A 27,962-nucleotide genomic window follows, 5' to 3' on the forward strand; every position below is an offset into this window, starting at 1 on the left:
ATCCCCGCATATGGTAATCGGAGAACGTTCCGAGTGTGGGTGTCGTCCCCTGAAACTCGTGTTTCTCGTCCAATCGTCGCCAACTTATTCCCCGAATGGTCCACCACTCCGCGACGATTCAGCGGAAAAAATCTGCCAACGCACCTTAAAAGACGGCGCGAAAAGGGCCGAATATGGGGGAGTTTATCGCGATTGTAATTGCATTTTTTTCCACTTTCAGGGCTCTGAAAATTCGATACTTTTTAATCCTGACGATGGAGACGTTCGATCCGGGATTTAATGCTCGATAAGATTGACCCACGCCAAATTATCGCTTCGACGTATGACGCTGAAGTTTCCAACGTTGGAGTCCAACGAAATGATGGAAAAAAACTCTCCAATAATTCCAGTAATTCTCCTATTTTGTTCCCTGCCAAATTTGCGATTCGTAGTTTTTCAAGCTATACCAACGGTTCGTGAAATAAAAAATTGGTGAATTACAAACGTTTTTTTTCGTTCATTTCGTTGGACTCCAACGTTGAAAACTTCAGCGTCGTCTTCGACGTTTATCTCGTCCAAGAATAAACAGCTTTGTTGAGGCCAAATCTGTATTCAACATTTTCGTGGAGATGGATCCCAAGCTCCATCGATTCTTTTGCGTTCTGTTTCATATACAGAGGTGCAAGGAAACAGACAAAGTTCAACAATTGCTGTGTTTCTGCTTAAACGTAGCCTAAAATATGTAGTTACTTCATTGAGTTATAACGTTTTTTTTTATTTTATTTTATTTTTTTTTTTTATAACCCAATGGAACGTCTCTTTGAGAATTGACGGAGCAACAATTTTGGAATGCACGTGGAAAAAGCAATGTTTGGACTTGGGCAATAATAAATAAATCTTCATAGTCACTCAATCGTTTTACCCCTATAATGAGCGCCTTGGAAACTTTTGAATTGAATTTGCAGATCGGCATCACTTTTCCAGGGTGACTGTACACTCGACAAATTCTCAATAGAATACGATTTGAATTCGAATCGAGGGTTCTCATTGCACTGCTAACACCGAAAGGTGCAGGTAAATGGCATTGTTGCAGGTAGCGCGACAGTGTCCGGAAAGCTCGCGCACTGTCGCGTAATACCTTAAGAAATAAAGGGTACGTTTTCTTGCATATGGCAGAGATTATAGTCAAGGAATTCGGAACGAGGTATACCTAACGGTAAATTATACGAACCTGGTCGTATTCGACGCCAAAAGCGATATTTTTGGCGGTAGAGCGAGGAAGAGAGAAAGAGCCTTGGGACACGCACACGGAAGCACACGTACGAATGAATTTCACGTAAACTGGTAGCCTGTAGGGCGTTGACGTTTCGCATACTCGTCACGGCGGCAAAGATCCTTTTCGGCGAAAATATTCCAAATTTTTGTATAGACGTAGTTGTAGTCGAGGAAAAAGAAATATTCAATTAATATATGTTAAAAGCGACGGAATACGAAATGCGAAACTCGATGAGAGGATAACTGTTGTGGGCTCATCGACGCGTGCCTTTTCGACTGAATTGAATTTCTGCTCTTTGCGACCGAGCTGACGGTAGCGTCGATATTTTTGCATCGAATGAAAACGAGACGATTTACTTATTTCATTTCTTCATCTATTTCGCAATTCTCATTCATACGAACCTTGAAACAGTCTGACAATTAATGCCGAATGGTGGAGAAGGCGCACCCATGAAAATCATTCGGTATTAGCTTGTATACTTTCAAGAAAGAAGCAACAATAAATGAGCCATCAGTTTTACGAGAATTGAAGACTCTTGTGAGTGGAAGAGAAAACTTCGCTGAAAGGGCTAATCGCATAAAAACGATGACGCCAACCGAGTTATTGAACGAGCAAAAATATTGGAGTTCTCTTGATATTCGAACTTGAAAAAATATTGTTCAAAGTGACATTTTAGAGGGACGAGGCTTCGTCCGACTCGCTTCGAAGACTTGGTTACAGCTAAGTATCGATACGACGCTGCTTCCAACGAAATCCAGAAAGAAATAGCAAGCCACGAAGTGAATGAATGAATGGAGTTAGGAGCTGGAGTGAGCGGTTCAGAATGTCTAGAGAAGCTACGAATTAACGAGAAGAAGGAATATGGAAGAGATTGATATCGTAAGAATTTCTGTTTCTGGAGCCTCCCAAGCGAAAAGAAGAGGGAACTAGATAGATGAGAAAATAAGAATAAGAATAAATGGTGCATGTGCAAAAAGGGGGAGGGGGGGGGAGGATAAAGCATAATGCTGTTTTGCATATCAGCAGAAACGTAATGCCCGTGGAGCAAAGATGTGAAGAAAGAAAGCAATAGAGAGCAAGATAGAGACGAGGAGAGTTCGAGGAAGCGACATAAATAGAGAATAAGAAGCATAGATCTATGTATAGATACGCCAAGAGAAGGCGTTCGTCTGGTTTCTGAGCGGGACAAGCTCAAGTACACCTATGCCATAGATGCAAGTATATACGCCCGAGCGCTTGAATCGCATACCGCATTTTATGCGACAGAAGAAGATGAAGAAATTTACAACAGCCGCGGCCAGCACTTGCCCACAAAACAGCTGAAATAAATATCGAATGAAACGTATGAACAAAAATGTGGCTCCTGGAATTGAGAACCAGTACGGAAAGCGATGCACGAAAGCGCGGAACTTCGCCAGCACGAAACAATCTCAATAAAATTGAACCGAATGAAAAACGTATTTTATTCTCATTCTGATCCATTCACAGGCGACAGAAACGAGTTGTTAAATAAGTTTTTACATTAATTAACGATCCAGAGGCACTAGTCACAGTTCTGTGTTGAAGAAGTTTTCGGTCTCAGTTTAAGCCCGGCGGAAGCAGTATACATGAAGGATAAAGCTACCGCACATTTGCCAGCCTGCCGGAATTAGATGCAAATAGAAAATAGAGTATGAAAAGAAATGGCAAGGGGCAGAGCGACGGAGAGGGCGAAAGAGCGGAGTCTGGACAGCAAAGCTGGACGGCCGTGCACTCGGCAAAGATGAGTTTCAGTGTATGCGCCGGCCCACGTACGTGCATGACGAAAAATATCTGTCCGCGGTTGCTGCGAGGTCGCCAGGATACTGCAACGAGGGACAAGCGAGCAGTGTGCCTTTTGTACGAGTCTCATGTGCAAACTCGTGGCTCCGCAAGAGAACCCTCAGAAAAGCTCCATAAAGCGAACGCAAAACCGCGAGAGAGCCAATCGCAAAGCTACACGTTGCAAATTAAGAGATTCAACGAGAAAGAGGAAAAGCAAAAGAGGGAGGGGGAACGAGCTTATTTACGCGACATATCCTATGGTCCAGGGGAGCTGGAACGAAGCCACCGAGCGGTAGTGCAAGTCGAACGAGAACCCGATGACCTCCTACGGATTATCTGCTTACCCTTGTCCGTAAGAGGACAAAAAATTGCTCCCTATAGCGCGCGTAAGTTTATCTAAAACTCAAGGATTTTAACACCGTTTTTCGATTCTATATATTTCATCGTGAGTATATATTCGCTGGCAGTGCGATTACTTCAAGACGATTTGAAGCTCGATTTCGAAACGTTCCTCGTCGCCGAAAGGCCGAAAAACGGTTTGAACGGCTTCTCGGTTAGTTGATCGGTTCAGTAATTTTATGGGCGCATTGACCAAACTCGTGTTGAGCGAAAAAATCTACGAGGATTGAACTAATGTTACAAGCGTCGAGCAATCAATGGCATTGCTTTTATTTAAAAAAGGGCAAAAGGGCTCGACGAACCCGCGCGTATTTTAACGGCTGGAGTCGCCGGTTGGACGTTACAAGATGACACGAAATTGTGTTGCATCGGAATAAACTCCAGTGAAATCGAATTTTCGAACGACCAACTAAATAAATGTAACGCAATGATATTGTTAAACTCTTGAAAAGATCAGAAAAGTCAATAAAACTGTATGGATTCGTACGAAGATTGATTCAAAGGTCAATCAATCGATAAATCCATCAGTTTGATAACAAGAAATTTCGCACATGATGGGTGATAAACGCACATGCGAATATAAATCTGATTTATGACGTCTTTATATTAATGGCGTGTCTGCACCGTCTGGTGCAGCGCGGATATTCTTATAATTCGACGACGACGTTGCCAGAAGAATTCTCCTGCTAGGCGAAAGAGAGAGAGAGAGAGAGAGAGAGAGGAGTAAAAGCCAAAGCTCATAGTATGGGGCTTGTGCTTAGAAACTTGGTCGTAGTCGTCGTCGTCTGGCCTATGCGTTATATTGCAGTAGGAAGAAGAGCCATAAGAGAGGGCATAGTGCAGAGAACTTGCTTCTCTACGTGGTTGGCTCCGTGTGGCTCGTTTCTGACGTCGGAGCACGTCTGAAGGCGAGAGGACGAAGTTTGAACGGCTGCCAATTTACAAATTTATGAAGTAGGAAGGAGAAGAAGAGGACAATGAGCCCGGCAGAGATTTCGATGCCTTTCTTTTGTTCTAGTCATCGCTGCATCTTCTTCTATCCTCTTTAAATTCGAGAATAACGATTCCACGTAAATTTTTGCGAAATCATCTACAGAAGGACCGTTCATCAACGGAATGAGTTCAGCGGTTTTTTATCAGTCGCATGTTTGAGGAAATAAGATTAATTTTTTAAGAAAGCTCCATAAACTTCGCTTTTTCGCATAAAATAAACACCATTTTTTTTCTCATATTTTGATTTTCTTGAAGAAACTGAAAAACTTAATCGAAAGGGCAGCTAAAAATCGATAACTGAGGAGAGGAAAAACAAGAAATATAGAGAGAGAGAGAGAAAAAAAAGAGGGAGTGGGAGACTAAATTTAATTTCCATACAGCTCGAGTCGTTGGCTTTCGGTCTTGGCAGCTGCGAGTTTTGCAGCTGGCCTCTGCGAGGTCTTTCCTCTGTATTCCAACTGTAAATGGCCACTGTCCACGTGTGTTTACAACCCTTTACTCCGTTCGAATAGTTACGACAAACTTGTGCTCGACCATACAGAAATGGCTATTTTCTACTACCGCCATACACGTGTGCACATATTTGAAGAGGAGAAAAAGAGAGAGGGAGACGGAGACTCTAACTACTTTCAAACCGTTGTTGCGGGAGGGCCTTTCTCGGAAGTATCCAAGCCGAGAGACGTGAAAAATTTCAAGATTTATAATGCAGAGAGACCAAACACTCGAGAAATAGAATATAAATATAAAAGCTCGCAACAATGTCCTGTGGCGTGAATAACTTTGACGCGAAATAATAATCCTCATCGGAAATCGTGCACGAAGAATCAAGATCTAAACCTTTGTGAAGAGAGTTAAAAATTTGATCGAAAAAAGTAACCCAAAGTTGTGCAATCGAGAGTTAAGGTTCGAAAAAAAGCTCCAAGTCATTAATTTTTCAAGAATTCCGTAACAAAGAATTCGAAATTCCACGAGACACATGAAGCAAGAGCCATGTTCCTAATTTCCTGGCAACATAACAACCGTCCTCTTTATGGCTCCATTCAAAAAGAACTTTGCACGACGCTGAAGTTTCCAACGTTGGAGTCCAACGAAATGAACGAAAAAGACGTTTGTAATTCACCAATTTTTTATTTCACGAATCATTGGTGCAGCTTGAAAAACTACGAATCGGAAATTTGGCAGGGAACAAAATAGGAGAATTACTGGAATTATTGGAGAGTTTTTTTCCATCATTTCGTTGGACTCCAACGTTGGAAACTTCAACGTCATGAACTTTGCTCTTAAAATCTTTACTCCGAAATTCATAACATTTCTACATCTACTCATGTATATGATCCATGATCTTTAATATCTCTACTCATGATGAGATACGTTCTGAAATCATCATGAGTAGAGATATTGGGGATTAAATATCACACCGGAGTAGATATGTTAAAGAGGGTGGACGTTCTCTACTCAGATCCGCAGTTGTTAAGGAGCGGAATTGTTATCGAGAATTACTATCGACAGAGTTGTTGACTAGTGGCTACATCGTCACAGCTCTACACGATAACAACTCCGCTCTTTGAGCATGTATTTAGAGGAGAACTGTTGTTGAATACATTACTGAGAGTAGAATTGTTGACTTGCTGCAGCACAACTCTACTCTTACAAATCTACTCGATAACATTTCCACTCCGAAGATTTTTATTTTATGTATGAATCACGTGTCTCTACTCTTTAAGGAGGGACGACGTTGAAGTTTCCAACGTTGGAGGCCAACGAAATGAACGAAAAAAACGTTTGTAATTCACCAATTTTTTATTTCACGAATCGTTGGTGCAGCTTGAAAAACTACGAATCGGAAATTTGGCAGGGAACAAAATATGAGAATTACTGGAATTATTGGAGAGTTTTTTTCGATCATTTCGTTGGACTCCAACGTTGGAAACTTCAGCGTCATAAGGAGGGTGGCTACCGACGATACAATGTTGCTATGCTAAACCATGTTAAATACATTAAAAATTTCAAAATTATAAGAATTTAATAAAATTTGGTGAACATATTCTTTAGGGCCAAATTTGACAATACAAATTTTTTAAGATTTTTCTTCTGTACAGTTATCGAGTAATTGATCACTAAAGTTCAAGTGTATAAGCATAGCGTATACATTCCGGGCATAAGAAATCTGCTTTAATGCGTAATTATTACTCGATAACTAAGCAGAAGAAAATTTTGAAAAAAATGGTGTCTTCGCACTTGATGTTGAAGAACATTATCACCAAATTTGATAAATTTCTTATCATTTTGACGAGTGTAGCCACCCTCCTTAACATTTCTAGGCGGATAACACAGAAGATTAATGACAAAAGAGGAGACACATTGATTTTCAAATTTGAGTATGGAGCTGTTAGGAGCATGCAGCGTTGTTTTTGAGTAGAGCCGTAAAGAGGACGGGGTTGTTATTCTGCCCAATTTTATCATTAAAACCACACGTTCGCATCGACACTGAATCGGAATCTTCGCGATAACTGATCGAAATAAGAACGAAAATATTTCAAAATTTAACCTCCATAGCTGTGATTATAATGATGAACGAAAAATTTCCAAAATGCTGGTGACCGCGAAGATTTTCTCAAACACGTGGACTCAAGGTTGACTGCGAATGTATTTTGTTGCCAAGGTACAAATTCACGCTACGATGGCAAGACGAAGAGAGACATTCACGCGAGGTCCAGCTAGCATAAAAAACGGTTGCATATTTGGAGTGGAACAGGAACAGGAACAATCGCGAGAGGATAAAAGTTGAATAGACTCTCGCGCGGGAAGAGCGAAACGAGGACACGCGCGTTTGCAAAGTCTATGCGAATAAAAGGGGAAAAAATAAAAACATAGTCGCGTGGTCGTAAGGCTGTGTGTTTGAATCTTATGTGGCTCGCCCGCTGCATCGCTGCAACGAACCGACTGCATTCTTGCGCGGGACCTGCATAACGGGTCCAAAGTCCAAGTCCCTTCCTCTCGTTTCTCTCACTTCTCGTCATTCCGCAATCAGAAGGAGTGAGAAAGGAGAAGAAGAAAGAAAGAAGACCCGGGGCGGGGAAAAACTTTCGGTTCGAGACGCCTGCTCCGCGCACAAGTAAAGCTGCCTCCGTCGATGAGTGAAAAGAAATTATCACGAGAGACATATAGAGACGAGGCTCAAGTTTGCAACGCTGGAGTCCAACGAAATGAAGGAAAAAATGATTTTTCTAACTCACCATTTTCGTAACTAATTGCACATTCGGCAGGGAACAAAATTTAGAGATTTACTGGAATTATTCGAGAGTTTTTCTAGACCATTTCGTTGGACTCAAACGTTGCAAACTTCAGGGTCACATATAGAGAAAAACACAAAAATGCCATTTCAATGAGCCTTTCACACTAATTGTAAATCTGCGTGCGTGACACAGGCAAAAATACACTTATATTTATCGCGGTTGTTAGTTTGGAAATCGGAGTAAATGTCGTAATTAACGGGAACGATAAAACATTCGACAGCGACTATTAATATTACGAAATGAAATCAAATAAATCAACGGACTACTTAAAAAGGTTACGATCATTTGCAATTCCGAGCCTTGGTCGAATTATGAAAAATGGTCAATTTTTCATCAATCTTCCTTTCGTTTCTTCTCTTTCGATTTCGGACTGAATAAATTCGTCGAAAATCGGCATTCGTCATTTCCTTTTCCTCAAAATTGATCAATGTTTTGAAGCCTACGCGAAGACGAAAAAATAAATGAGGATCATATTAGCCCTGACGAATAACAACGATTCATTTCGTGCGCAAATTTATCGGCAAAACAAGCCGCAAGATAAATTGCCGAATAAAATGAAAATGTGTATCAAGGATGTTGGGCGAAAGTAGCATTGATCGATGGTGGCATCGCTCTTCCATCGTTTCTATTTATCGGTTGTTCTTGTTCGAACAAAGTCGGCTATCCGCGTAAATGAAGAACGAAGCTGATGACGGGAAAGCATATGCAAGGGTTTCGATGACGAAAGCTCGAGCGAGTGTGCGAACTCGTTCGTTGTGCCTCGAATGCGAGGATTGCGGGCGACACAATTGGCCTTTCTGTATCCGTCGGTTTTCAGTAGCGACCTATCCCAATGCTGAGCAGAGTTTAGCGGAGATCAACGAGGCCGAAAGTACGAAACGACCGCGACTTGGCGGTGCAACACAAATGCACGTAAGTGGAATGTCGAGCGCGCCTAGGCGTTTTCTTCAGCCGTGGAGCGCGGCTATTTCGATCGCGAGAGCAAAAGTTCTGTATGCACGTATACATGCCGGTAAGAGTCGACGACCACCGCGAGTACAAATCGATCCCGGACGCTAATGGCGTGGCCAATGGCAGAACGATCGGTTCCGCTCGTGTTTTCAAAGCTAATACACCACGAGTAAGAGCAAGAAGGAAAACAAAAGAGGAACAGAACGATCGAAAAGGGAGAGTGCAGGAGAAAGAAACGAGGGGAAATAAAAGAAAGAAAAAAGAGGAATCGAAGCAGGCCGGACAAAGACGGAGAGAGAAATCTTCGGCTCCTTCACCGCTGCGCTGTATTTTTGGTTCGCGGTGCTTTAGCTTGAACCTTCCTTGATAGCAGTCCGCGGGGCCGGGGTTTATAGCACAAGCTCGCGATCCGCGAGCAAGGAGAGGAATTCGGTGCCCTTGAACTGTTTCGACGAGCACGACCCTGGAGACGCGACCACGCCAATGGGTAATATTGATAAATATTGATCGAGAAGCCAGCATTTTATCGAGTCAAATCTTTCGATAATAAAATTGACACGAGAAAAAGCAACTGCAAACTTGTTGATTATCCACCTCGATTTTCAAGCTCAATACGAATGTGATAGCGAAAGAAAACTGAATTTGGAAACGAATAATAAAAGAATAGTCAAGTGGTGAGAGTGAAATGAGCGAAAAGCATGCATCGCGCGATTCCCTTAATCGAGATTAATCGGAGAGAGACGCTCGTGTCCGAAGTATTCGAAGAATCAGGCATACACCAGTGCGCGAAATACGTTTATTTATTAAGCATAAGCGGGGGTGGAGGTGCGATTACGTACACCCGTGAATTATAAACGGTCGACGGTCATGGCGATCGATCCTTAAATGGTATGCCGCGAGGAGCCTCGTAAAAGTACGTGGGAGCCAGAAATGTATGTTTGGCAAATGGTATGTCACGCGGTACTACGGAGAAAAACAGCTAGAGGGAGAAAGGGAAAGAGCGAAGGCTCGATGTGAGTTTAAAAAAGTGAGCAAGAGGACCGATAGTGGTGAAAAGAGATACGCTCCGTCCGAGCGTGCTTAAAAAACGAAGCAGGTAAAAAAAAAGCCAATGAAACAACGGGCGACATGAAAAATAGCGTCAAAAGCAAAAGTATAACTAAGCTCAAAGTGGAGCTGCGGCGATGAACGTTTGTGAAAACGAAAGCAAAAATAATCCTCGTAAAAAACCAAATTCGACGCTAATGAAAAACGCGGCGATGCGACGATAAAAACGGAAATGGGGTAAGACACTTGGATGAATGAGGACGGAGCACGGTCGCTAAATGCCTCGCATATTCCGAAGATATCAAAAGGCACTTCACCCAGGAGATAAAAAGATTCTTGGCCTGTTATGCCCCGAACTAGTTCACCCACGCGCTCCACCTTTCTTCGAGTACACGTACACGTGCGACACAAGTCTTCGATTTTACCGACTTATAAATTCACGTCGACAAGTGTTCTATTTTTTCATTTTTCTATCGCTCTTTCCTTTTTTTATATTTTATTCAGCAAGATCTATCGGCAAACTATTTTCAATCGAAACGACCGCCGCGTGTATCAACGACGCTGAAGTTAGCAACGTTGGAGTCCAACGAAATATGAAGGAAAAAACATTTGTAATTCACCAATTATTTTTTATTTCACGAAATATCGGGGCGGCTTGAAAAACTACGAATTTCAAATTCGGTAGGTAACAAAATTGGAGAATTACTGGAATCATTAGGGGTTTTTTTACATCATTTCATTGGACTCCAACGTCGCAAACTTCAGCGTCATGCGTATATCATAGAAAAACGATAAATAGCTCGTATCCAAAATCAGAACATGTACGACAGGAAAAATGACTGCTAACTACATGATGTTAACGACGTTGTTGGTCAATGAAAAAAAAATAAAATAAAAATAAAAAAAAAAAGTAAAATTAAGGAAAAAACTGGTTTCGTATTATGGATCATTCAACGAGATGCGATTAAAAAAACTGCACGAACGTTGAATAAACGTCATGGTCATCCCTCGCGAATGATTCAGAGCTTGGGCATTAACCCCCACCCCAAAGATCGTTTTCTCTCTTCCTCTCTTTATTGAAGCAAGTTCGCACGCACCTATGTGCCAGAACACCGTAAGGTATGGGAATCTGAGCGTCATCCCTCTTTGATCGGGATGACCGAATAAGGGCCGCCCGAAAAAGAAGCATCTTGCGTCTCGAATGGTTTTGAAACACAGCAGGTATTCGTGCGGTTATTACCACTGGAACGGTCCAGGAGTTGGGAGCGCGAGTATAATTTTCATCGCGATTTATTTCTGGTCACGGCTGCCGAATTGATCAGTTATTGGTCTGCACGGACTTTTCATTTTGCCACTTATACGATTTTTTTCATAAATGAAATAAATTGGATATTAATATGTTACTTAGCAATACGAAGAACTTGTCCGAGATTGTATCTACGCGAGCGGCAGGCTCGTTGCGCGTTCACGACAAAACGGTAAATACTTGTGTCATTGGGAGCGGCGAGCGATGACGTTACGTGATAATTAGCGCCCGAAGGCAAAATCAACGAAAGTAAATAAAAGTGGTGTCCGTAGCGAGAACGCTGAAACGAGTACAAGGATTCCAACAAATGAATTTTCCCAAATATTTCAAAGACCATCGCGAGATCACGTGAATCCTGCTGTTCCCACTCGAAATAAGTACAAGGAAAAAATGGAGATGCATATAATTAAAACGTAGAACGGGAAATACACAATTGCCTCATATGACACGTGTAATTATGAACAAAATACGAAACGAAAGGGTAAAAGAGTAGTCGGCAAGGAAAGTCAGTAACTTCGAGAAATCCGAGAGTCAATCGAAGCATGTCGTGAATTATTGAATGTTGGTTAACGCAGAAACGTGGATGCATGCGCACAACAAATTGTGAAATCGCAACGTTACGTTTTTGTACATTTGTACATTTGAAGAAAAAAAAAAAAAAGTATAACGAGTTTTTATACAAAAAAAACAATTATAGGCGCGTGATAATTTTATACAATGCTGCCCCCCTCATCGTTATAGCAAAGAATGGTGGAAACGACTAAAGAAATAAATTACAAAATTGGTCCGGAAGGCATGAAATATTACAAAGTTCAATGGGATTGGATAAGCTCGATTATAAGCTGCTATCGGTCGGCATCGCCAAGATATTAAGGATTACGTAACGTTTGTCATACGAGCGATAAGCCTAAATCGTGTTGCTTCTGCGTGTATGGATAAATACATCTACAGATGTTGAGTAAAAATCCCCGCAAGGAGTGACAATACCGTTGGATTTCTTGTATCGAGTTAACTTCCATTTTCACAGTCATTCAATGTTTCCACATATATTTTTGGCTGCCATTTGGGGTGGCATGAATATGGAAAAGGACGACGACGACGACACATTATGTTCGTCCATATCGAAAATATCTAAGCAGGTAGATAAATACACAGAGAAGCAAAGCTTTTCACCAAATATATAGCTGCGTCAGAAAATCGATGACGCGGTTGGTTGCTATCGTAGGAGCATTCCGGGATCGTGGGTGTTTTTCACTCGCGTGAAAAGGTGCGAGCCACAGAAATACGTAAATTTAAAAAATCAACAGGAGAAGGAGCATCGCGAGGATATTTTCTTTGCCGGTACTATACACGTGCATATTTTGGAGAGCCGGATAACGAATAGTAATGAGGCTTTAAGAAAATAGATCGTGAGGTCAGGGTGACGGATCCAATGTGAAGTAAACTCGAAAACTACACTTTGAAAAAAAGGTGGGGGCGTCTTGAAGAGCCGGGAACGGAAAAAATCGAATCACAAACTTTGGTACCTCAATAAGAGATTTTTATATGCTCGTCGAATAAAAACGCCCACATTTACAGCGACGCAGATGGAACAAAAACGTGAGTATAAATAATTGAAATTTAAAATAGGGAATCGCGCAAAGATAGTGTGCTGCCAGAAATTTGATTAAATCCGAGATAAACCCATCAAACAAATCGAAGCTCGCTCGTTCGGAGTTTCAGCTATTTTTCCCTCAGCTCGGTTTAAAATTTATTGAAATGTGGCTTTTTCAGTGCGGTGTCAAAACTGAAGCCAACGACACAGTGAAAAGCAAGAGTGCGGGACTGCCCTAACTCGAAAGAGGAAGAGTCTGGGAGAGAATAAAGTATCAAGGGCACTGTGAAAGGTCTCGGAAGGGCTTTGCTACACACGCGTAGGCTTCACAACCGTATCGGATGCTCGCGGCCTTTGCTAGAAATCGAAAGTGCATAAATAATCCAGGTGACCGCATGGGCTCGAGACATAGCTCTCGGGAGTTATGCCTCGAGTCGGTGTGATTTCGTGCGCGTGTGTTCCTGTAACGTGCGATTGCCTCGATCGTGGAGCGCTTCTAGGAAATCATAAATAGCTGTCTTCTCGTAGAGGGCTCGAGTAAAAGTGAGCCGCGACCAAAAATCGACAACTTTCGAGCGGGAACACAGAAAAAACGTCTTGACACAAAATTTCTGCAACGAATTTCATTCGGTTCGAAGAAATTTTTTCAACAATGATAAATTTATTCGGTATCATAACCAAGAGGATGATTAATAAATGCTAGTGTCAGTTGAAGAGCTGAGAAAAAAGCAAACAGAGCTACGACGATTCGCGTCTCCGAGACGATCATTTTATAATCAGTTTCGGAGTTTCATCGACGTCGATCAATCTATGCGAGAATAAGACTGGAGATACTGATAAATCTCACCGGATAAACGAGAGAAGGATACGCAGACGAAATCATGCACCTGAGCGCGCGATTCTACGAAGCGAGGCAAGAGCGCTTCAAAATAACCGCCCGACCCAAATCCGAAGCGGATTTTCCAAACGGAGAGGCCGATTTCTACGATGGATTTACGGAGGAAAATACCGAAAATGAGTTGGTCGGGAACTTTGATACGTTCGCATAGGCACCACGTACATTAGTCACTCGAAGGAGCATACATCTGTACGTACAACGTACAAAACGCGAAGAGCGAAGAAAACGATGAAGGAGACACGCGCGTCGAGTGGCATAAACTCCTCCATTTTTTTTCTTTTTCTTCAACTCCTGTATTCGCAAAGGTAATATGAGAGGACAAACGGGGATTACTAGAGCCGAAAAGGGGCAAAGGAGTACCGCGAGATCGTGCCAAATTGAGAAACTACCGACTGGCAATCAGCGAGCTCACACAAGAGTGAGACACGGACGCTGAGAAACCCCGCGCGTACGTTCGGTAGACACGTATGTATGAAAGTGCACGCACGTTAATATTGTATACATGTGTAAAGAAAAAACCGAAGGCAACTGCTTCTGGCTCTTCGTCGAGGCGTTTCGCGCGCTCCAACGACTCTTGGTTTCAGTATTTGCGCAATTCGCAATGAAAACGACTTTCTTTTCAACCGCCTACCCTCCTCTGCGTATGCAGACCGCGAGGGAGATCTCTTATGCGATCGCTACTACTCCTCGCAGACACACCGGACTCAACGACGGTGCCAATTACCGACCGTTTAACCGCACTTTATTCACTCAAATTAGCCGGAATAGCTCCAATGAAAATGAGCTATGATTATTAAACTGCGACATCTGATAAGGAATTTCACCTAAACGAATATACGCGTAGATTTTGCATGGTTTAGGGAGCTTCGGTACAGAAGTCTAAATGTTAAGAAATTGATCAAATTTGCTGGTGATAACGTTCCTCAACATCAAGTGCGAAAACACAAATTTTTTCAAAATTTTCTTCTACTTAGTTATCGAGTAATTACGCATTAAAGCAGATTTCTTATTATGCCCGGAATATATTATGGAAACGCTATGCTTATGATGACGCTGAAGTTTCCAACGTTGGAGTCCAACGAAATGATCGAAAAAAAACTCTCCAATAATTCCAGTAATTCTCCTATTTTGTTCCCTGCCAAATTTGCGATTCGTAGTTTTTCAAGCTGCACCAACGATTCGTGAAATAAAAAATTGGTCAATTACAAACGTTTTTTTCGTTCATTTCGTTGGACTCCAACGTTGGAAACTTCAGCGTCGTATGCTTATGCGCGTGAACTTTAGTGATCAATTACTCGATAGCTGTGTAGAAGAAAAATCTTGAAAAATTTGTGTTGTCAAATTTGGCACTAAAGAATATGTTGACAAAATTTCATAAAATTCTAAACTTTTTGAAATTTTTCATGTTTTTAGCATGGTTTAGCATGGCAACATTGTATCGCCTGTACCGAAACTCCTTAATTGTGGAAAACATTTTCCTCTGTGCGCACACATGAATTGTTTCGGATTCAACGAAACTTTTGCCGGGCCACCAAAATCCTGGCAAACAAAAAATGAAATTCGTTGATACAACGAAGATTCGGGTTGTTCAGTAGCTTAATTTACTGCATCACATAGTAAGTACTCAAAAAATATTGTTGAATCTACAACACTGTTGAGAAGAAAAAAGTAGATCGACAATTTCAGAATGTTTTTAAACAACTGCAATGTCGTTGGTTTGTGGCAAATTTTTATTGCTTCGCTGAGATCTCGGAATGCAATTTTTCGTATTTTTTCGAAATATTTCCACGCTCATTGATGAGTTTCGACCAGAATACACGTATGTGTGGTTGGTCAACAATCGATAGGCATTGACACGTTTTTGCAATCGTATTTCGTGCTGCTGTACGGTCTCCCAGCGGCTTATAACGCGTGTCTGTGTCCACACTGAAGAGACGACGTTAATCCATCGTGGCACACACAAGGGCAGTGTGGAGAAAGCGGCGCAAAGTATTTTTGAAGAGTGCGGAAGTTCGCATTTTCGGAAGGGAACGAAATTTTTCTTTCGTTTGATAGAAAGTTTCGTGAGTCCCTTTGAATCGTTCGTTGGCTTGGCAGGTGTAAGTTTGGATCGCAAAAAAGATTTTTACACATGCGTGGTCCTGAGACGACGCTGAAGTTTCCAACGTTGGAGTCCAACGAAATGAACGAAAAAAACGTTTGTAATTCACCAATTTTTTATTTCACGAATCGTTGGTGCAGCTTGAAAAACTACGAATCGCAAATTTGGCAGGGAAAAAATAGGAGAATTACTGGAATTATTGGAGAGTTTTTTTCGATCATTTCGTTGGACTCCAACGTTGGAAACTTCAGCGTCATCGTCCTGAGGCTGGAACTCAACTTTTGGTACCAAAAAATTTCATTGCACATCCTAACATGGATTGAAAGAAAAAACGATTCACACAATATTTTGCAGACCACATTTTGGACCGAATGAACGAAAGAACGAGAGTTGAGAACGCGAGCCAGACTGCCTCTGGCTCTAATCTCGACAACGAGTATATTAGTCACTTCCTTTTGAACCATATGTGATCCTACGAGAGCTCGCAAAAAAGCTATTTTCAAGGACAAACGTAAAAATATATAGAGATGAAGCGAAATTCCATTGAAAAAGCAAGAGAAAAAAGAAAAATTTATTCGCACAAAACGGAACATCATTTTGTATAACTACGAAGACAGAATGTCAATGAGTTAGCCGCTTCCCCGTAAAAATTCAGCGGTCATACGAGTAAGTAACTGGGAATACGTGCAAGAATTCGAAAAGGTAATGTCCAACTTTTCCAATCCAATAAAGATCGCATTTTTTTTTGTTCTTTTTTCAACGCTGCCTGGCATTTTTATCATTGGCTCAAATACAATCTTCCCATAATCAAAATGGGAGACTCGCTCAAAAAGATCCAACAAAAATAACCACCCAATCGTATTTATGGGATCTGAATTGCCACATTGAAAGAGTGAGAAAAAAAAACGTTTTACGTACACTTGTCAAAGGAATAAAAAATGTTGTCCTACAATTTAACAGGGTAAAAAATTGACGGTCGAGACTTTACCGTTCCGCAATGAGTGACGTATCAGTTGGCCTGCAGCCACCTAACTGTAAATTCTCTGGTAACTGCATTTCATAAACACAAAGTACAGTGCACTCATCTCTCTCTCTCTCTCTCTCCCTATCTTTGAGTTAATCTCTCTTCCTCTCTTCGAAGTACGACATTCAGCATCCGGACAATCTCCTCGCAGTCTATACATGTATCTCATAAATGACCGAATAAATGCATAAATACAGAGAGCCCATAGAATACGCGGGTCAAACATTCCATCATTATCTCGACGCTCCTTGCACACCCCAATGTGTCGGCTACGAATTAATTAAAGGTATACATATACGGCTAGTTGTTGTCTCGATCAACGTTTAAGCTTATGTGTGCGAGGAATGAATGAATGAATGACTTATTTGGCGTATGCACGGAATTATAACAGCGTGAACGGTAAATAAGGGAGAAAGTATTTCCGACTGAAAGAAAAAGACGATGCTGAAGTTCGCAACGTTGGTCCAACGAAATGATGTTTAAAAAGCCTGCTCCAATAATTCCAGTAATTCTCCAATTTCGTTTCCTGTCGAATTTACAACTCGAAGCTTTTCAACCTGAACCGATACTTCGTGAAATAAAAAACGAGTGAATTAAAAATATTTTTTTCCTCCATTTCGTTGGACTCCGACGTTGCAAACTTATGAGCGTCGTAGAAAAAGCAGATTTTCAAATATCAAAAGCAGAGTACGAATTATCCAAAAATTGTTTCGTTGAATTCGAAGCTGCCAAAAAAGAGAGTACTTTGGAGTTCACCAACCAATACGAAGCTTTATAAAACCGTTGTAGAATTCTTAAAGAACGCGAAAAATTTGAATGCACTCGCGAGTACTTGAGCAAGCTCTGGAGATCGCTATGTCTGTTCCTGAACGGGAGTAACGAAAGCCTGTGATTTTATAAACCGAACCGAACGGAATAGCCCGAAGACAAAGATTAAAATGTTTATTCGAAAAATCGATAATGAACGAGTTGTCGAACGGTTCTGGTTCGATAAATCGCGCGAGCGAACATTTTGAAAAATGTCTAACAGAGTACGAGCGTGTGCGCGGTGCCTAGAACAGGAGAGATTGTGAGTTCGTTCCAATGATAACGTACACACACGCATTAATGTAAATCGGCATCACGGGCATATGCACAAGTAAGCGTCCTATTAATAATATCTGACACATATACCCTATGAAAGCTGTCATTAGGCCGAGTGCAAAATGTAAAACGTACACGAGGCGTGGTGTCGATTACACGAGAGCAAAAGATCGAACCGAAGAGAACAAATAATATTAAAAAAACGGATGAGGAGAAGAGAAAACAAGGAGAATCGTTGCAAATCAACGGTTGTCGAGGTTCTCGTGCATGTGCGTATATGCTAAAGAAAAGTGCCTGGAGCAACGAACGTAGATAAAGCACTATAGTTAACTTAGTAGTCAAAGACATACATTTCATATTAAACTCAATGTAATTTATGCGATAAGTGTACCGAGATTGGGATCGCCTGCTTTTCAATAATTATCGATCAGGAATTAATAACTACGATGATACGATCGTGACAAGAGATTTCATGATTTATCGACGCTGCAAAAACATGTCACCCAAGAGTTTTATAATCCGAAACTTTGCGGGAATGCTTCAATGAATTTGACTCTGAGAGGAGGGCGAGGGGGGAGCACAAACAATGCGAGTGAATATCGACAAAAGAAGATATTGTTAAACCGCAAAGATCAATCAACGGATGAAGAAAAAATCTTTACGATGCTCCCCCTCCGTAAAAAATGTTGGCCTATCAGTGATTCAAGTCGTAATAACTAATCGATCACCATCCATTTTCCACGAGATGAAACTTCTCACGCTAACGTAAAGACGCCTGCTATCGCGCTACAATTTTGTTAAACGAGAGAAAGAGAGCTGCACAAGCGTGTAAGTTAATCATCGTTCAACCACACTAATAACACTGTGCTCTTACTCCTCGAGTGTTTTAACCTTCATCACTGTTAATTACGTACGAGTTACCAGGCTCGATAAATTCGTCACAGTTCCAAGTAGTTGTGGCCTCCAATATAAACGCTACGATGGTACGAAATCGGACAGTTTTTGGTCTCGCGTCGACTGGTAAAACTCGTACTAACAATTCTCGATGAGAGGGACGACGCTGAAGTTTCCAACGTTGGAGTTCAACGAAATGAACGAAAAAAACGTTTGTAATTCACCAATTTTTTATTTCCGAATCGTTGGTGCAGCTTGAAAAACTACGAATCGCAAATTTGGCAGGGAACAAAATAGGAGAATTACTGGAATTATTGGAGAGTTTTTTTCGATCATTTCGTTGGACTCCAACGTTGGAAACTTCAGCGTCATATGAGAGGGACCACATTTTTTTTACGTCGAGAGCTTCGTTCTAGAAAAACGAGAATGTAATTTCTATGAAAGTCATGGAACACTGGTTCGACTGGTGGATTTTGAAAAAATCAATGCTTTCAGCATTGAAATAATGGAAGAAGAAATGAATGTTTCTTAAAAATCGAAAATCGAAAAACTTTAAACTAACGGAGCTCGCGGATTCTCATCGATTACAAAATCAGTATAAAATACAGAAAACAATAAGTCTGCGAATGGGAGGACGAACGGAATTTTTTTCTAAGAGTATTCCAATTATCCTACGCGCAGTCTCCCTGGAGTTATTCAAACTAAGAAGAAACTAAGAGAAATAGAGAAGAGGAGAGATGAACGGAGATGGGAAAGAAATAAATGTCACATGGCGCTTAGATTTTGTGAAAACGAGTCGCTCCAAGGCAGGCGACATACACTGCAAAAACAAGCGTGTTGTTTTAACACGTTTCCAGCGTGTTTATGTTGTCGCCATTTTCGACACGCTTTTTGCCGTGTTGTTCATGAAAACAACACATATTAATCGTGTTTTATAAAAACGCATTTCCGTGTTGTTAAAAAACGGTTTCCCGTGTTGTAAAAAAACGGCTTTCCGTGTTGTTACAACACGTTTTAGGCGTTTTCCTCTTTGTCGCCCGATTCGACACATATCATGGCGTGTTGCTGTTGTGCATATCCGCACACTTGAAATGCGTTGTTGGCTTGCGAGTAAATTCACTCGCAAGAATGGCGAAAAATACAACAAAATATTTTTTTTTTACCGAGAATTACTGGATGCGTCTCGTTCGTGAACCTCGGATATCAAAGTTCGAAGATTTGGAAACGAATTATTTCTGAGAAAAATTCGTATACATCGAGGGGGGATTCGATCGACCTACCTACCTAACACGCTCTAACTTAACGGACGCACGCTACCCACTACACTAATTCGCTCATGAGGTAATGTTGTCAAAAAGTCCGTTATACGAAACGCAAACATTGTTTACGTTTGTAAGTGTGAGCTAACCTCGTCTTCGTCCTTTGTCCAGCCAGACTCTTTCTTCTTTTTCTTTTTGTTTGTAGTTGGCTCGAGTCTGCGCTCCTATAGCGTTAAGACCATACGGCCATGTGATGAAAACTTGCTTCTCGTTTTCGTGATTATTCGGTTCGATTCGGTCGGCGAAAAGACGCATACGTTTAATTCACTTATTATTTGTGCCACTCAGCGAGCATAAAAATGGAAAAAACGATTTATTGCAAAAACGAAGAGCGATGCAAAAAAATTAAATTTTGCAAAGTGAACGAAAAAATGAGTGATTCCGAATGTGTCATCCAAAAAATCCGCGAAGCTTGTGAAAACGACTTGCTTCTGAAAAAGAAAATCGAAAATCAAGCCATCGTGTTACAGAAGCTGATTCAAAATCAAAACATTTTATGTGACATCGAAGCAGAGGAAGAAATAATCGATGAATTGGAAATAACCTGCATTGTTCCGTTAGGCGAAAGTCTTCTATCGTGTTCAACGATCTACGCTATCGATCAAGACGGCTCTCTCATTGAAACCCAAGAAAAAATAAGTGAATGTGTGGAGGAGAAAGAAAAGGTAAGATTATCTCGATGTTTTATTATATAAAATGTAGAATAATGAATCTAAACGATTTACAATAGGATAAAGAATTTATAACACATTTAATTCATTGGTAGCGATAAGATTTTTCATAAATCTCTTTGCGTCAATGAGTTTTAATAAGTGTTTCTTAAGCCAGTGATCAAAGTTCAGATTAAATTTCTTTCTCCGCAAGAAAATTTGCATCAAAATTTTTTTCTGACAGCAGTTTTGATGAACTTTCTTTGTAAACAAGAAAAGTTTTGGTCAAATTTGTTTACCGCAGCAGTATTTATAAAATTTTTTTTCTTGCAGCGGTAAAAGTTATGGTTCAATTTTTTGTATAGCAGTAGAGTTTTGAAAACATTCTTTTTAAAGTGATCAAAATTTTAATAAAATATCAATACGTTATCAAAATTTTGATTGCTATAAAGCGAATGTTTTCAAAACTTTACTGCTGTACAAAAAATTCAACCATAACTTTCACCGCTGCAAGAAAAAAAATCTTATGAATACTGTTGCGGTACACAAATTTGATCAAAACTTTCATTACTTAGAAAGAAAGTTCATCAAAATTGTTGCGAGAAAAGAAATTTGATCCAAATTTTTTTGCAGAGAAAGGAATTTGATCCAGACTTTTACCGCTGACAAGAAAAAATCATTAAGAAAATTATGAATATTCTATTGTAACCAATGAACTCAGTGTACTCAAAGATGAAAGCTTACATGAAATTTCTTTTATTGTAAAGAAAGTTTTGAACTCCTGAGATTTTTATTAGGTCGAACGGTCATAAGATTTGCTTTATGCTTTGAGAAATAAAACTGTTGTGCTTATTTTTTGGAATTTCAGGAAAACCAATCAATCAACAGACAATTTAAAAAACTGAAAACAAATGACTTCACTGAAAAAAGAAGCATAATTTCAAGCTTCGTTGGAACGCCAACATCATTGCCAGAACTGACCCCGGAGTTGGTTCAAAAAGTGAACAACGGAGGAATGTTACTTGCTCAAAAGTCATTAACGTATTTTTGGGCAACTGATCTTTTGCATCGCACTAATGGCATGCTGAGTAAAAATGATTATTTCAACTACGCAAAAGCCATTGTTAGTGCTTATCCAGAGCTCAGCGGCGGAGACCATGGATGTGTAAGTTTTCATTTCTTTGCATTTCCAGTTACTACAATTGTCAAAGCCGTCATGTGCTAAATTTTTCTTTATTGAGTTTTCTTTTATTATTGCAGGGGATTGTACGACATCAGTCAAGTACAAATGTGCGGAATCGACGTGCTAATTCAGAACGATCTGTAATGAAATTTGGCGAAGACAAATTGAAAATCGGTCAAAATATTCCAACTGTTTTACGATTCATAAAGAGTACGTTTGAATTTCTATATTAATTTCCATAAATATTAGGGGATCTCTTGTTACATTTTTATTTTTCGCAGGCGTCCTGATGTACATGGAGTAGATGCGTTAAAAGAGCTCGAAAGAAATATGAATTCCGCGGTGACACACCGCACGTATATACGTCTATTGCTCAAAGAGTCTGTGAATTTACGGAAGAAATGGATAAAAATATTTACACAAATATATTGGATATCATAAAACGGCAATTTCGTTTAGGTCGACATTGACGACAAGATATTTGCCATTTTATTTTACTTTCTAAAATGTATTGTACATATAAGTATGAGTAACTTCCCAAAACCGTGCTGAAATCATCCGTGTTGAAACAACACACATTATCAGTATTATATAAATTACAAAACGGAAATTGCCGTGTTGTTCGAAATTTTACGGCGTAACGTGTTGCTTCAACACGATTCGTTAAAACAACACACCTGCGAGATGTATTGTGTGTTGTTGCAACACGATTAGTTAAAACAACACACCTGCGAGATGTGTTGTGCGTTGTTTCAACACACCTAACAACACGCTTGTTTTTGCAGTGTAGCGACGTTATTTTGTACAGTCCCGTGAGTTCGTGGAGGCGCCAAAACGTTGTCGAGGCTCCCCAGTGGAGATGGCGCTCGAATGCGTATAAAGGCGTTTTCGCGATAGGGGAGAACGGTGTCGGAGAAAATAGAGCTCCGATCAAAAATAAATAGCCAAGACTTTATTGCCTTTGCGCGAGTTTCGTACGCGCTTCACAAAAGGCCGCGACGGGACTGCTCGTTCGGAGACAAATCCCCCTCGGGATGTGACGAATTCCGATGGCACCATAAATATCCGGAAAAGTTCGGTTCCCGATCTAGAAAATGAATCGCTTAATAAGCCTACAAATATTTCAATCCTGCCCGTGCGCCCTCTTCAACGAAAGTAATCCAAAGGAATGCGCCCTGCAATATCAAATGCAATCTCAACAAAGAAAAATACGACGGTGAAAACCGTCCAACTTGTCCCTTAAGGAGGGTGGCTATGTTCGTCAAATTGATAAGAAATTGATCAAATTTGGTGATAATGTTCTTCAACATCAAGTGCGAAGACACAATTTTTTTCAAAATTTTCTTCTGCTTAGTTATCGAGTAATTACGGATTAAAGCAGATTTCTTATGCCCGGAATGTATACCTATATATATGGAAACGCTATGCTTATACACGTGAACTTGAGTGATCAATTACTCGATAACTGTACAGAAGAAAAATCTTAAAAAATTTGTATTGTCAAATTTGGCCCTAAAGAATATGTTCACCAAATATTATTAAATTCTTATCATTTTGAAATTTTTAATGTATTTAACATGGTTTAGCATGGCAACATTGTATCGTCGGTAGCCACCCTCCTTAAGGCAGTTGGCGAATAAAAAAAAATTCACTAAAGAAAAGAAGGGAAAAAAAGCAGCGATAAAGTAACACGAGAACTTACGCAAGCGACTTCGATCAATGGATCATCCGCAAATTGCCGATAAATCAAACAAGTCAAATATTACTCGCGAGTCCCGTGGTAACCAAAACGTAAGTTCGCGCGCGTGAACGACCGTAAAAAAACATAACACATTGGCATATGCGAGGCTCAAAACATATTCACATACGTAGACATATTAGTGTAAGCGATAAAACGATCGTCGTCGTACACACATACTAGTCGTTGCGAGCCCGCTGTGAGGAATCGCGTCACAGAGGTAGTCAACGATGGGTGAACGCTGGAGGCAAATTTATGCACACACGCTCACTCGCACATATAAATATGGGAGTTGTGTGAGTTGTGCGCAAAGGAGGGAAGGAGTGGGACGGGGCTCTTCGCGATTATACCTGGCCGTTATCTAAAAAGTTAGGAACGAGAAGGATCGAGAAATGGCGGGCAGGGGGCTGGGGGGAGCGACCGAGTGTACAGGTGAGTCAGGAAGGCGAGCTGGGAGTATCGTCAAGTTTTCGTCTAGCAGTACAAACCGACACGAAGTTTTTCATTGTCATGCCGAGTGCGAATGATCGTCACTGATTGCCGTTTGCCGTTGAACGAGCCGAGGAACCATCGAAATGTTTACCAATGTGGCGGAATTTTCAATCGACCGTCATTCAATAGTTTCGGCTGGACACGTTCAATCGTCATTTCGGTGACAGCTCGAATCATCCGCATCGGAAGAAGCGAGCTCGAAGGCGCGTGGCTCTAAATTATTTAGCGACCGCACAAAAGTGCGGCAAAACATTGAAAAGAACTCTCTTTGAACAAAGAATCGTTCAATTTTTCCTGAGTCCCCGGTGTAAAGCGAGCATGTCTGCGGAAGGATAAAATGTCGAAATGAAGAAGAGTGTAAGCTCGGACGTGGATGAGCTCCAGGTATGGTTCTCAGGTATGGACCTCGTGGAAGGTCCCATATAATACACGAGGGAATATACAGGTAGGTTTTAATACCAGTCCTCCGAACCGGGGACCGAGGGACGAGGGGAGGGACAACAAGAAGGGTGGTGGGGGGAATATCTTCAAAACAAAACGCAAAAGAGGGAAGAGGATGGCGAACAGGGGCCTGAGCAGCATTGGCCGTTCACCGGCAACGATATTGCGCTCGGCTTTTGCCTTTGGCTTTTGCCTCTTGTTGCAGCGAAATTCCCCCGGTATTTTAGCTCGTGTTTCTCTCTTGTTGCTGAGAAATCTCGAGTGACTCACGCCTCGTCGAGTTACGGTCTTTACAGTAAATGCGCTCTCGATATCTCGAGCCGAAGCTGTCACAAAAAGCACGCCTCCGACGGTCCACCGATCGTTGATCTTCTATTTCTCTATTGCCAGGACACGTGACGACTTTTATCATTCAACGGGACTCGTCAACGAAAACAACAAGCGTCGTTCGTGTGAAAGAAAGAAAGAAAGAAAGGAATCAATCGACGGACAAGCTCGAAGGTTCGAATCGAGTGGAAATTTTTAATATGGAAAAAAAAATATTAATGGCGATGACGATCGAATCGTACGAGTGACGCTGAAGTTTGCAACGATAGAGTCCAACGAAATAATGTAAAAAAAAAAACAAACTCGAATAATTCCAGCAGATCTCGAATCTCGTTTCCTAACGAATTTGCAATTCGTAGTTTTTCAACCTAAACACCAATGATCGGCGAAGTCAAAAATTGGTGAATTTACAAATCTTTTTTTCGTTCATTTCGTTGGACTCGAACGCTGCAAACTTCAGCGTCGTATCGAATAATTCAACAAACTTTTATTGGGAAAAAAAAAAAAAAAAATGAAATTCTCCAGTACGATTCGCAGATTCGACATTATCGGCGATTGATTATTGATCAACGCGAACTCACCAGGGAAAACATCGAATCATGAAATTCCCATTGATCCAATATAAAAACATTGAACATTGATCCAACTCGCGATTGTTGCTCGAAATGATTTGGTTACTGGGATATTTTTACGATCTTCCGCCACTCTTGTTCTCCCAACGCATCGTCGTTGTCACGAGCGCTTCAATTTTTCAGTGCGAACAGATATTCCCGTTGACAGGATTAAGAGAAATGTCGAAACGACGAGCAAATGTAGCGATGATTAAAAGGCCGATAAAGGCCTGGATTATCGGCCAAGAGGTGCAATTATTCCCATGCTCGAAACAATACATATTCTTTTTTCTGCTTCTTCTACCACCTCTTTCTCTCACACTATTATTTCCATCCAATATATTCTTCCGTTTTTATGCTGGTACGTCTGTCCCTGCGAAGGAATTCCTCGCTGCGTGATGCATGTGCACGTATCAACATATATATATCAATACGTAGTATGTATACACGTACAAGTATACGAAGGGAGCTGCGGAGTACGCGGACTGTAGCTAACGGATCGGATGCCGATGTCTCTTATATTCTTCTTTATTCCTTTCGTTTGTTCATTCGGCAGACCGAAAGGTTCGTCAAGTGTAGAAAAAAAAAAAAAAACGAGAAAAAATGAACGCGGTTGAAATAGTCACTGGCGCGCACTGTCGCTCACCGAAAAACTGTCACGAGCTCGCGTTCTTTCCTTTTTACGAGGATTAATACCGCGGTGAAATGAAAGAAAATAAAATGAAAGAAAAGAAGAAAAAAGAAAAACAAAAAAAAAAGAATAATAATAAATCGGCGTTCGCCAAGCTCCTGATAACTGTATTCAGAGTGCGTAGAATGTGTTAATTTCTTATTTATCTTGTTACTTGTACAAAGGTGTATATTTGTTTGTTTTTTAGTTGAATTTGTCGATTAATCGACGGCGAGTCAGTTGATAGACTCTCTCGACGGTGGGCAAGAAATAAACGCGCATATGGCGAGGAGGAACGCGCGGATGTCGCTGCTCCGCGGTTTAGAGCACGTCGCCTCGCCGCAGACTGCGGCAGGCCTGGACAACTGCCGCCCACCCAGCCGGCTCTCTCCGCGTCCCGAAAGAGCGAACGAGACCGACGATCGACGAGATACTCCGGGCTGCGAGCGCGAATGAGAACCCAAGTGGCCACGTGGGGGAGAGAGAGAGAGAGAGAGAGAGAAAGAGAGAAAGGGAAAAAGAGCTATCTCTGAGTGGCGACTGTGGCAAGGCCCCACTTCGAGGTGCTCATAGCTCGTGCGCTCCGGAACAGCACAACTCTCAACTTATTCTCCGAAGGCAACTCCCCGCACCGGTGTACATACGGTTGCCAATTCGCCAGGCGCAAATCCGCATTCAGACTATTTTCAACCTCGTCCCTAAATTTCGATTGAGATTCTTTCGGTTATTTTCAAAATGAGCCTGCGTCTAACTTTTTCAATGACACGGAGAAAACGGATTCGTTTTGTATAGTGAGGAATATATTATTTTTCAAAAATTTTTAAACTATTTAGCCACCGATTACAAACAGTATTTTTTGAATTTTCCAATTTTTCTTATCTTGAATTCTAAACAGCTTTATGTGGATAGTAAAAAGTGATGCACGTGCGAGAACTATATTTCGTTTTGTTTTCGAGTGTTATTCATCATGGCAGACTATAGCACTTATCGATAAGTGGAAATGTATTGTAAATCACAAATTTTGACTGTCAGTATAGTAAATTCTATGATGATAAATACACGAATATACACCGAATACGTGTGACATTTTACCATAGACATAGTTTTTTTTTCAGGATTGCCCGAGCATACTTTACAATATAAACATTTGTCGTGACTGAAAACATTTTTTACTATGCTTATAGAGAAAAATACTCTCAACTCTTTTGAATAAAAGGAATGAGTATTGGTCTTTTTACTATGGTGGATAGAACAGTTCTTATTACTGCTCTTCGAATTAATGCAGCAATCCAGTTATACACTGTCCCCGAGATACTATATTCTTAGTACTTTCCTCAAGAATTTTCGGCCTCGTTTTCTCCGTGGAAGCAATGCGAATGCAACGCATAATTAACCGAAAATCTCTTTCGTAGAGAAAATTCATTGCGCAGGAGCTTTCGCACCGCATCCCACCGAATGTGTAAGCGACCTGACGAACTCTCGTTACAAATGCCAACGAGTTTCGTTATCAAGTGCACTGCGCATGCATTAATGTCCGACCGTGTTTAGTCTGCGACGAGCCCGGGCTGTGTTCATGGCCTGCACGCGCCACGTACACGGAGAGACTTTTATACCAATAATTACTATGTTTTTATGGTAACGTCGGACCACATCGATATAATAATAATAATAATAATAATAATCGCTACAGAGTGTGTCAAATCTTGCAAAAGTTTGGGGAAGCATTACCACGCAGTTCATAGTAAATAACGCGCTGTACTTTATCAAAAATGAACACCGAGCGAATTTTGATAAAAAACATAGTAAATAATGAAATGATTTGATGAAAATTCAGGAAATAATATAGCATGCGTTTCTCTGTGCTGTACGAAAAATTGCATAGTTTCG

General features: G+C 40.9%; 2 protein-coding genes across 11 annotated transcripts in view; one reads left to right on the top strand and one right to left on the bottom strand.

The window, feature by feature from the left end:
• The window catches only part of shot (dystonin-like protein short stop), a 213,237-nt gene that overhangs the window by 140,464 nt on the left and 44,811 nt on the right, over nt 1–27,962 (bottom strand). Inside the window, exon 1 of one of the 10 annotated variants that reach the window (XM_043411217.1) lies at nt 25,376–25,878. The exons of 8 other annotated variants lie outside the window; for them this stretch is intronic. The gene's annotated coding sequence lies outside the window, so the exon portion shown is untranslated. Of the gene's footprint in view, nt 1–25,375; nt 25,879–27,962 lie in introns of those variants that run through there. One more of the 10 variants, XM_043411246.1, reaches the window with a different exon arrangement.
• On the top strand, nt 19,544–22,556 carry LOC122406057 (uncharacterized). The gene is made up of 5 exons (XM_043411260.1): nt 19,544–19,985; nt 20,109–20,628; nt 21,482–21,778; nt 21,874–22,006; nt 22,078–22,556. Exons 2-5 carry the CDS (start codon nt 20,263–20,265, stop codon nt 22,098–22,100), a joined length of 819 nt encoding a protein of 272 aa, XP_043267195.1. The 5' UTR covers nt 19,544–19,985; nt 20,109–20,262; the 3' UTR covers nt 22,101–22,556.

This window comes from Venturia canescens, chromosome 2 (assembly GCF_019457755.1).
Source record: "Venturia canescens isolate UGA chromosome 2, ASM1945775v1, whole genome shotgun sequence".
NCBI lineage: Eukaryota > Metazoa > Arthropoda > Insecta > Hymenoptera > Ichneumonidae > Venturia > Venturia canescens.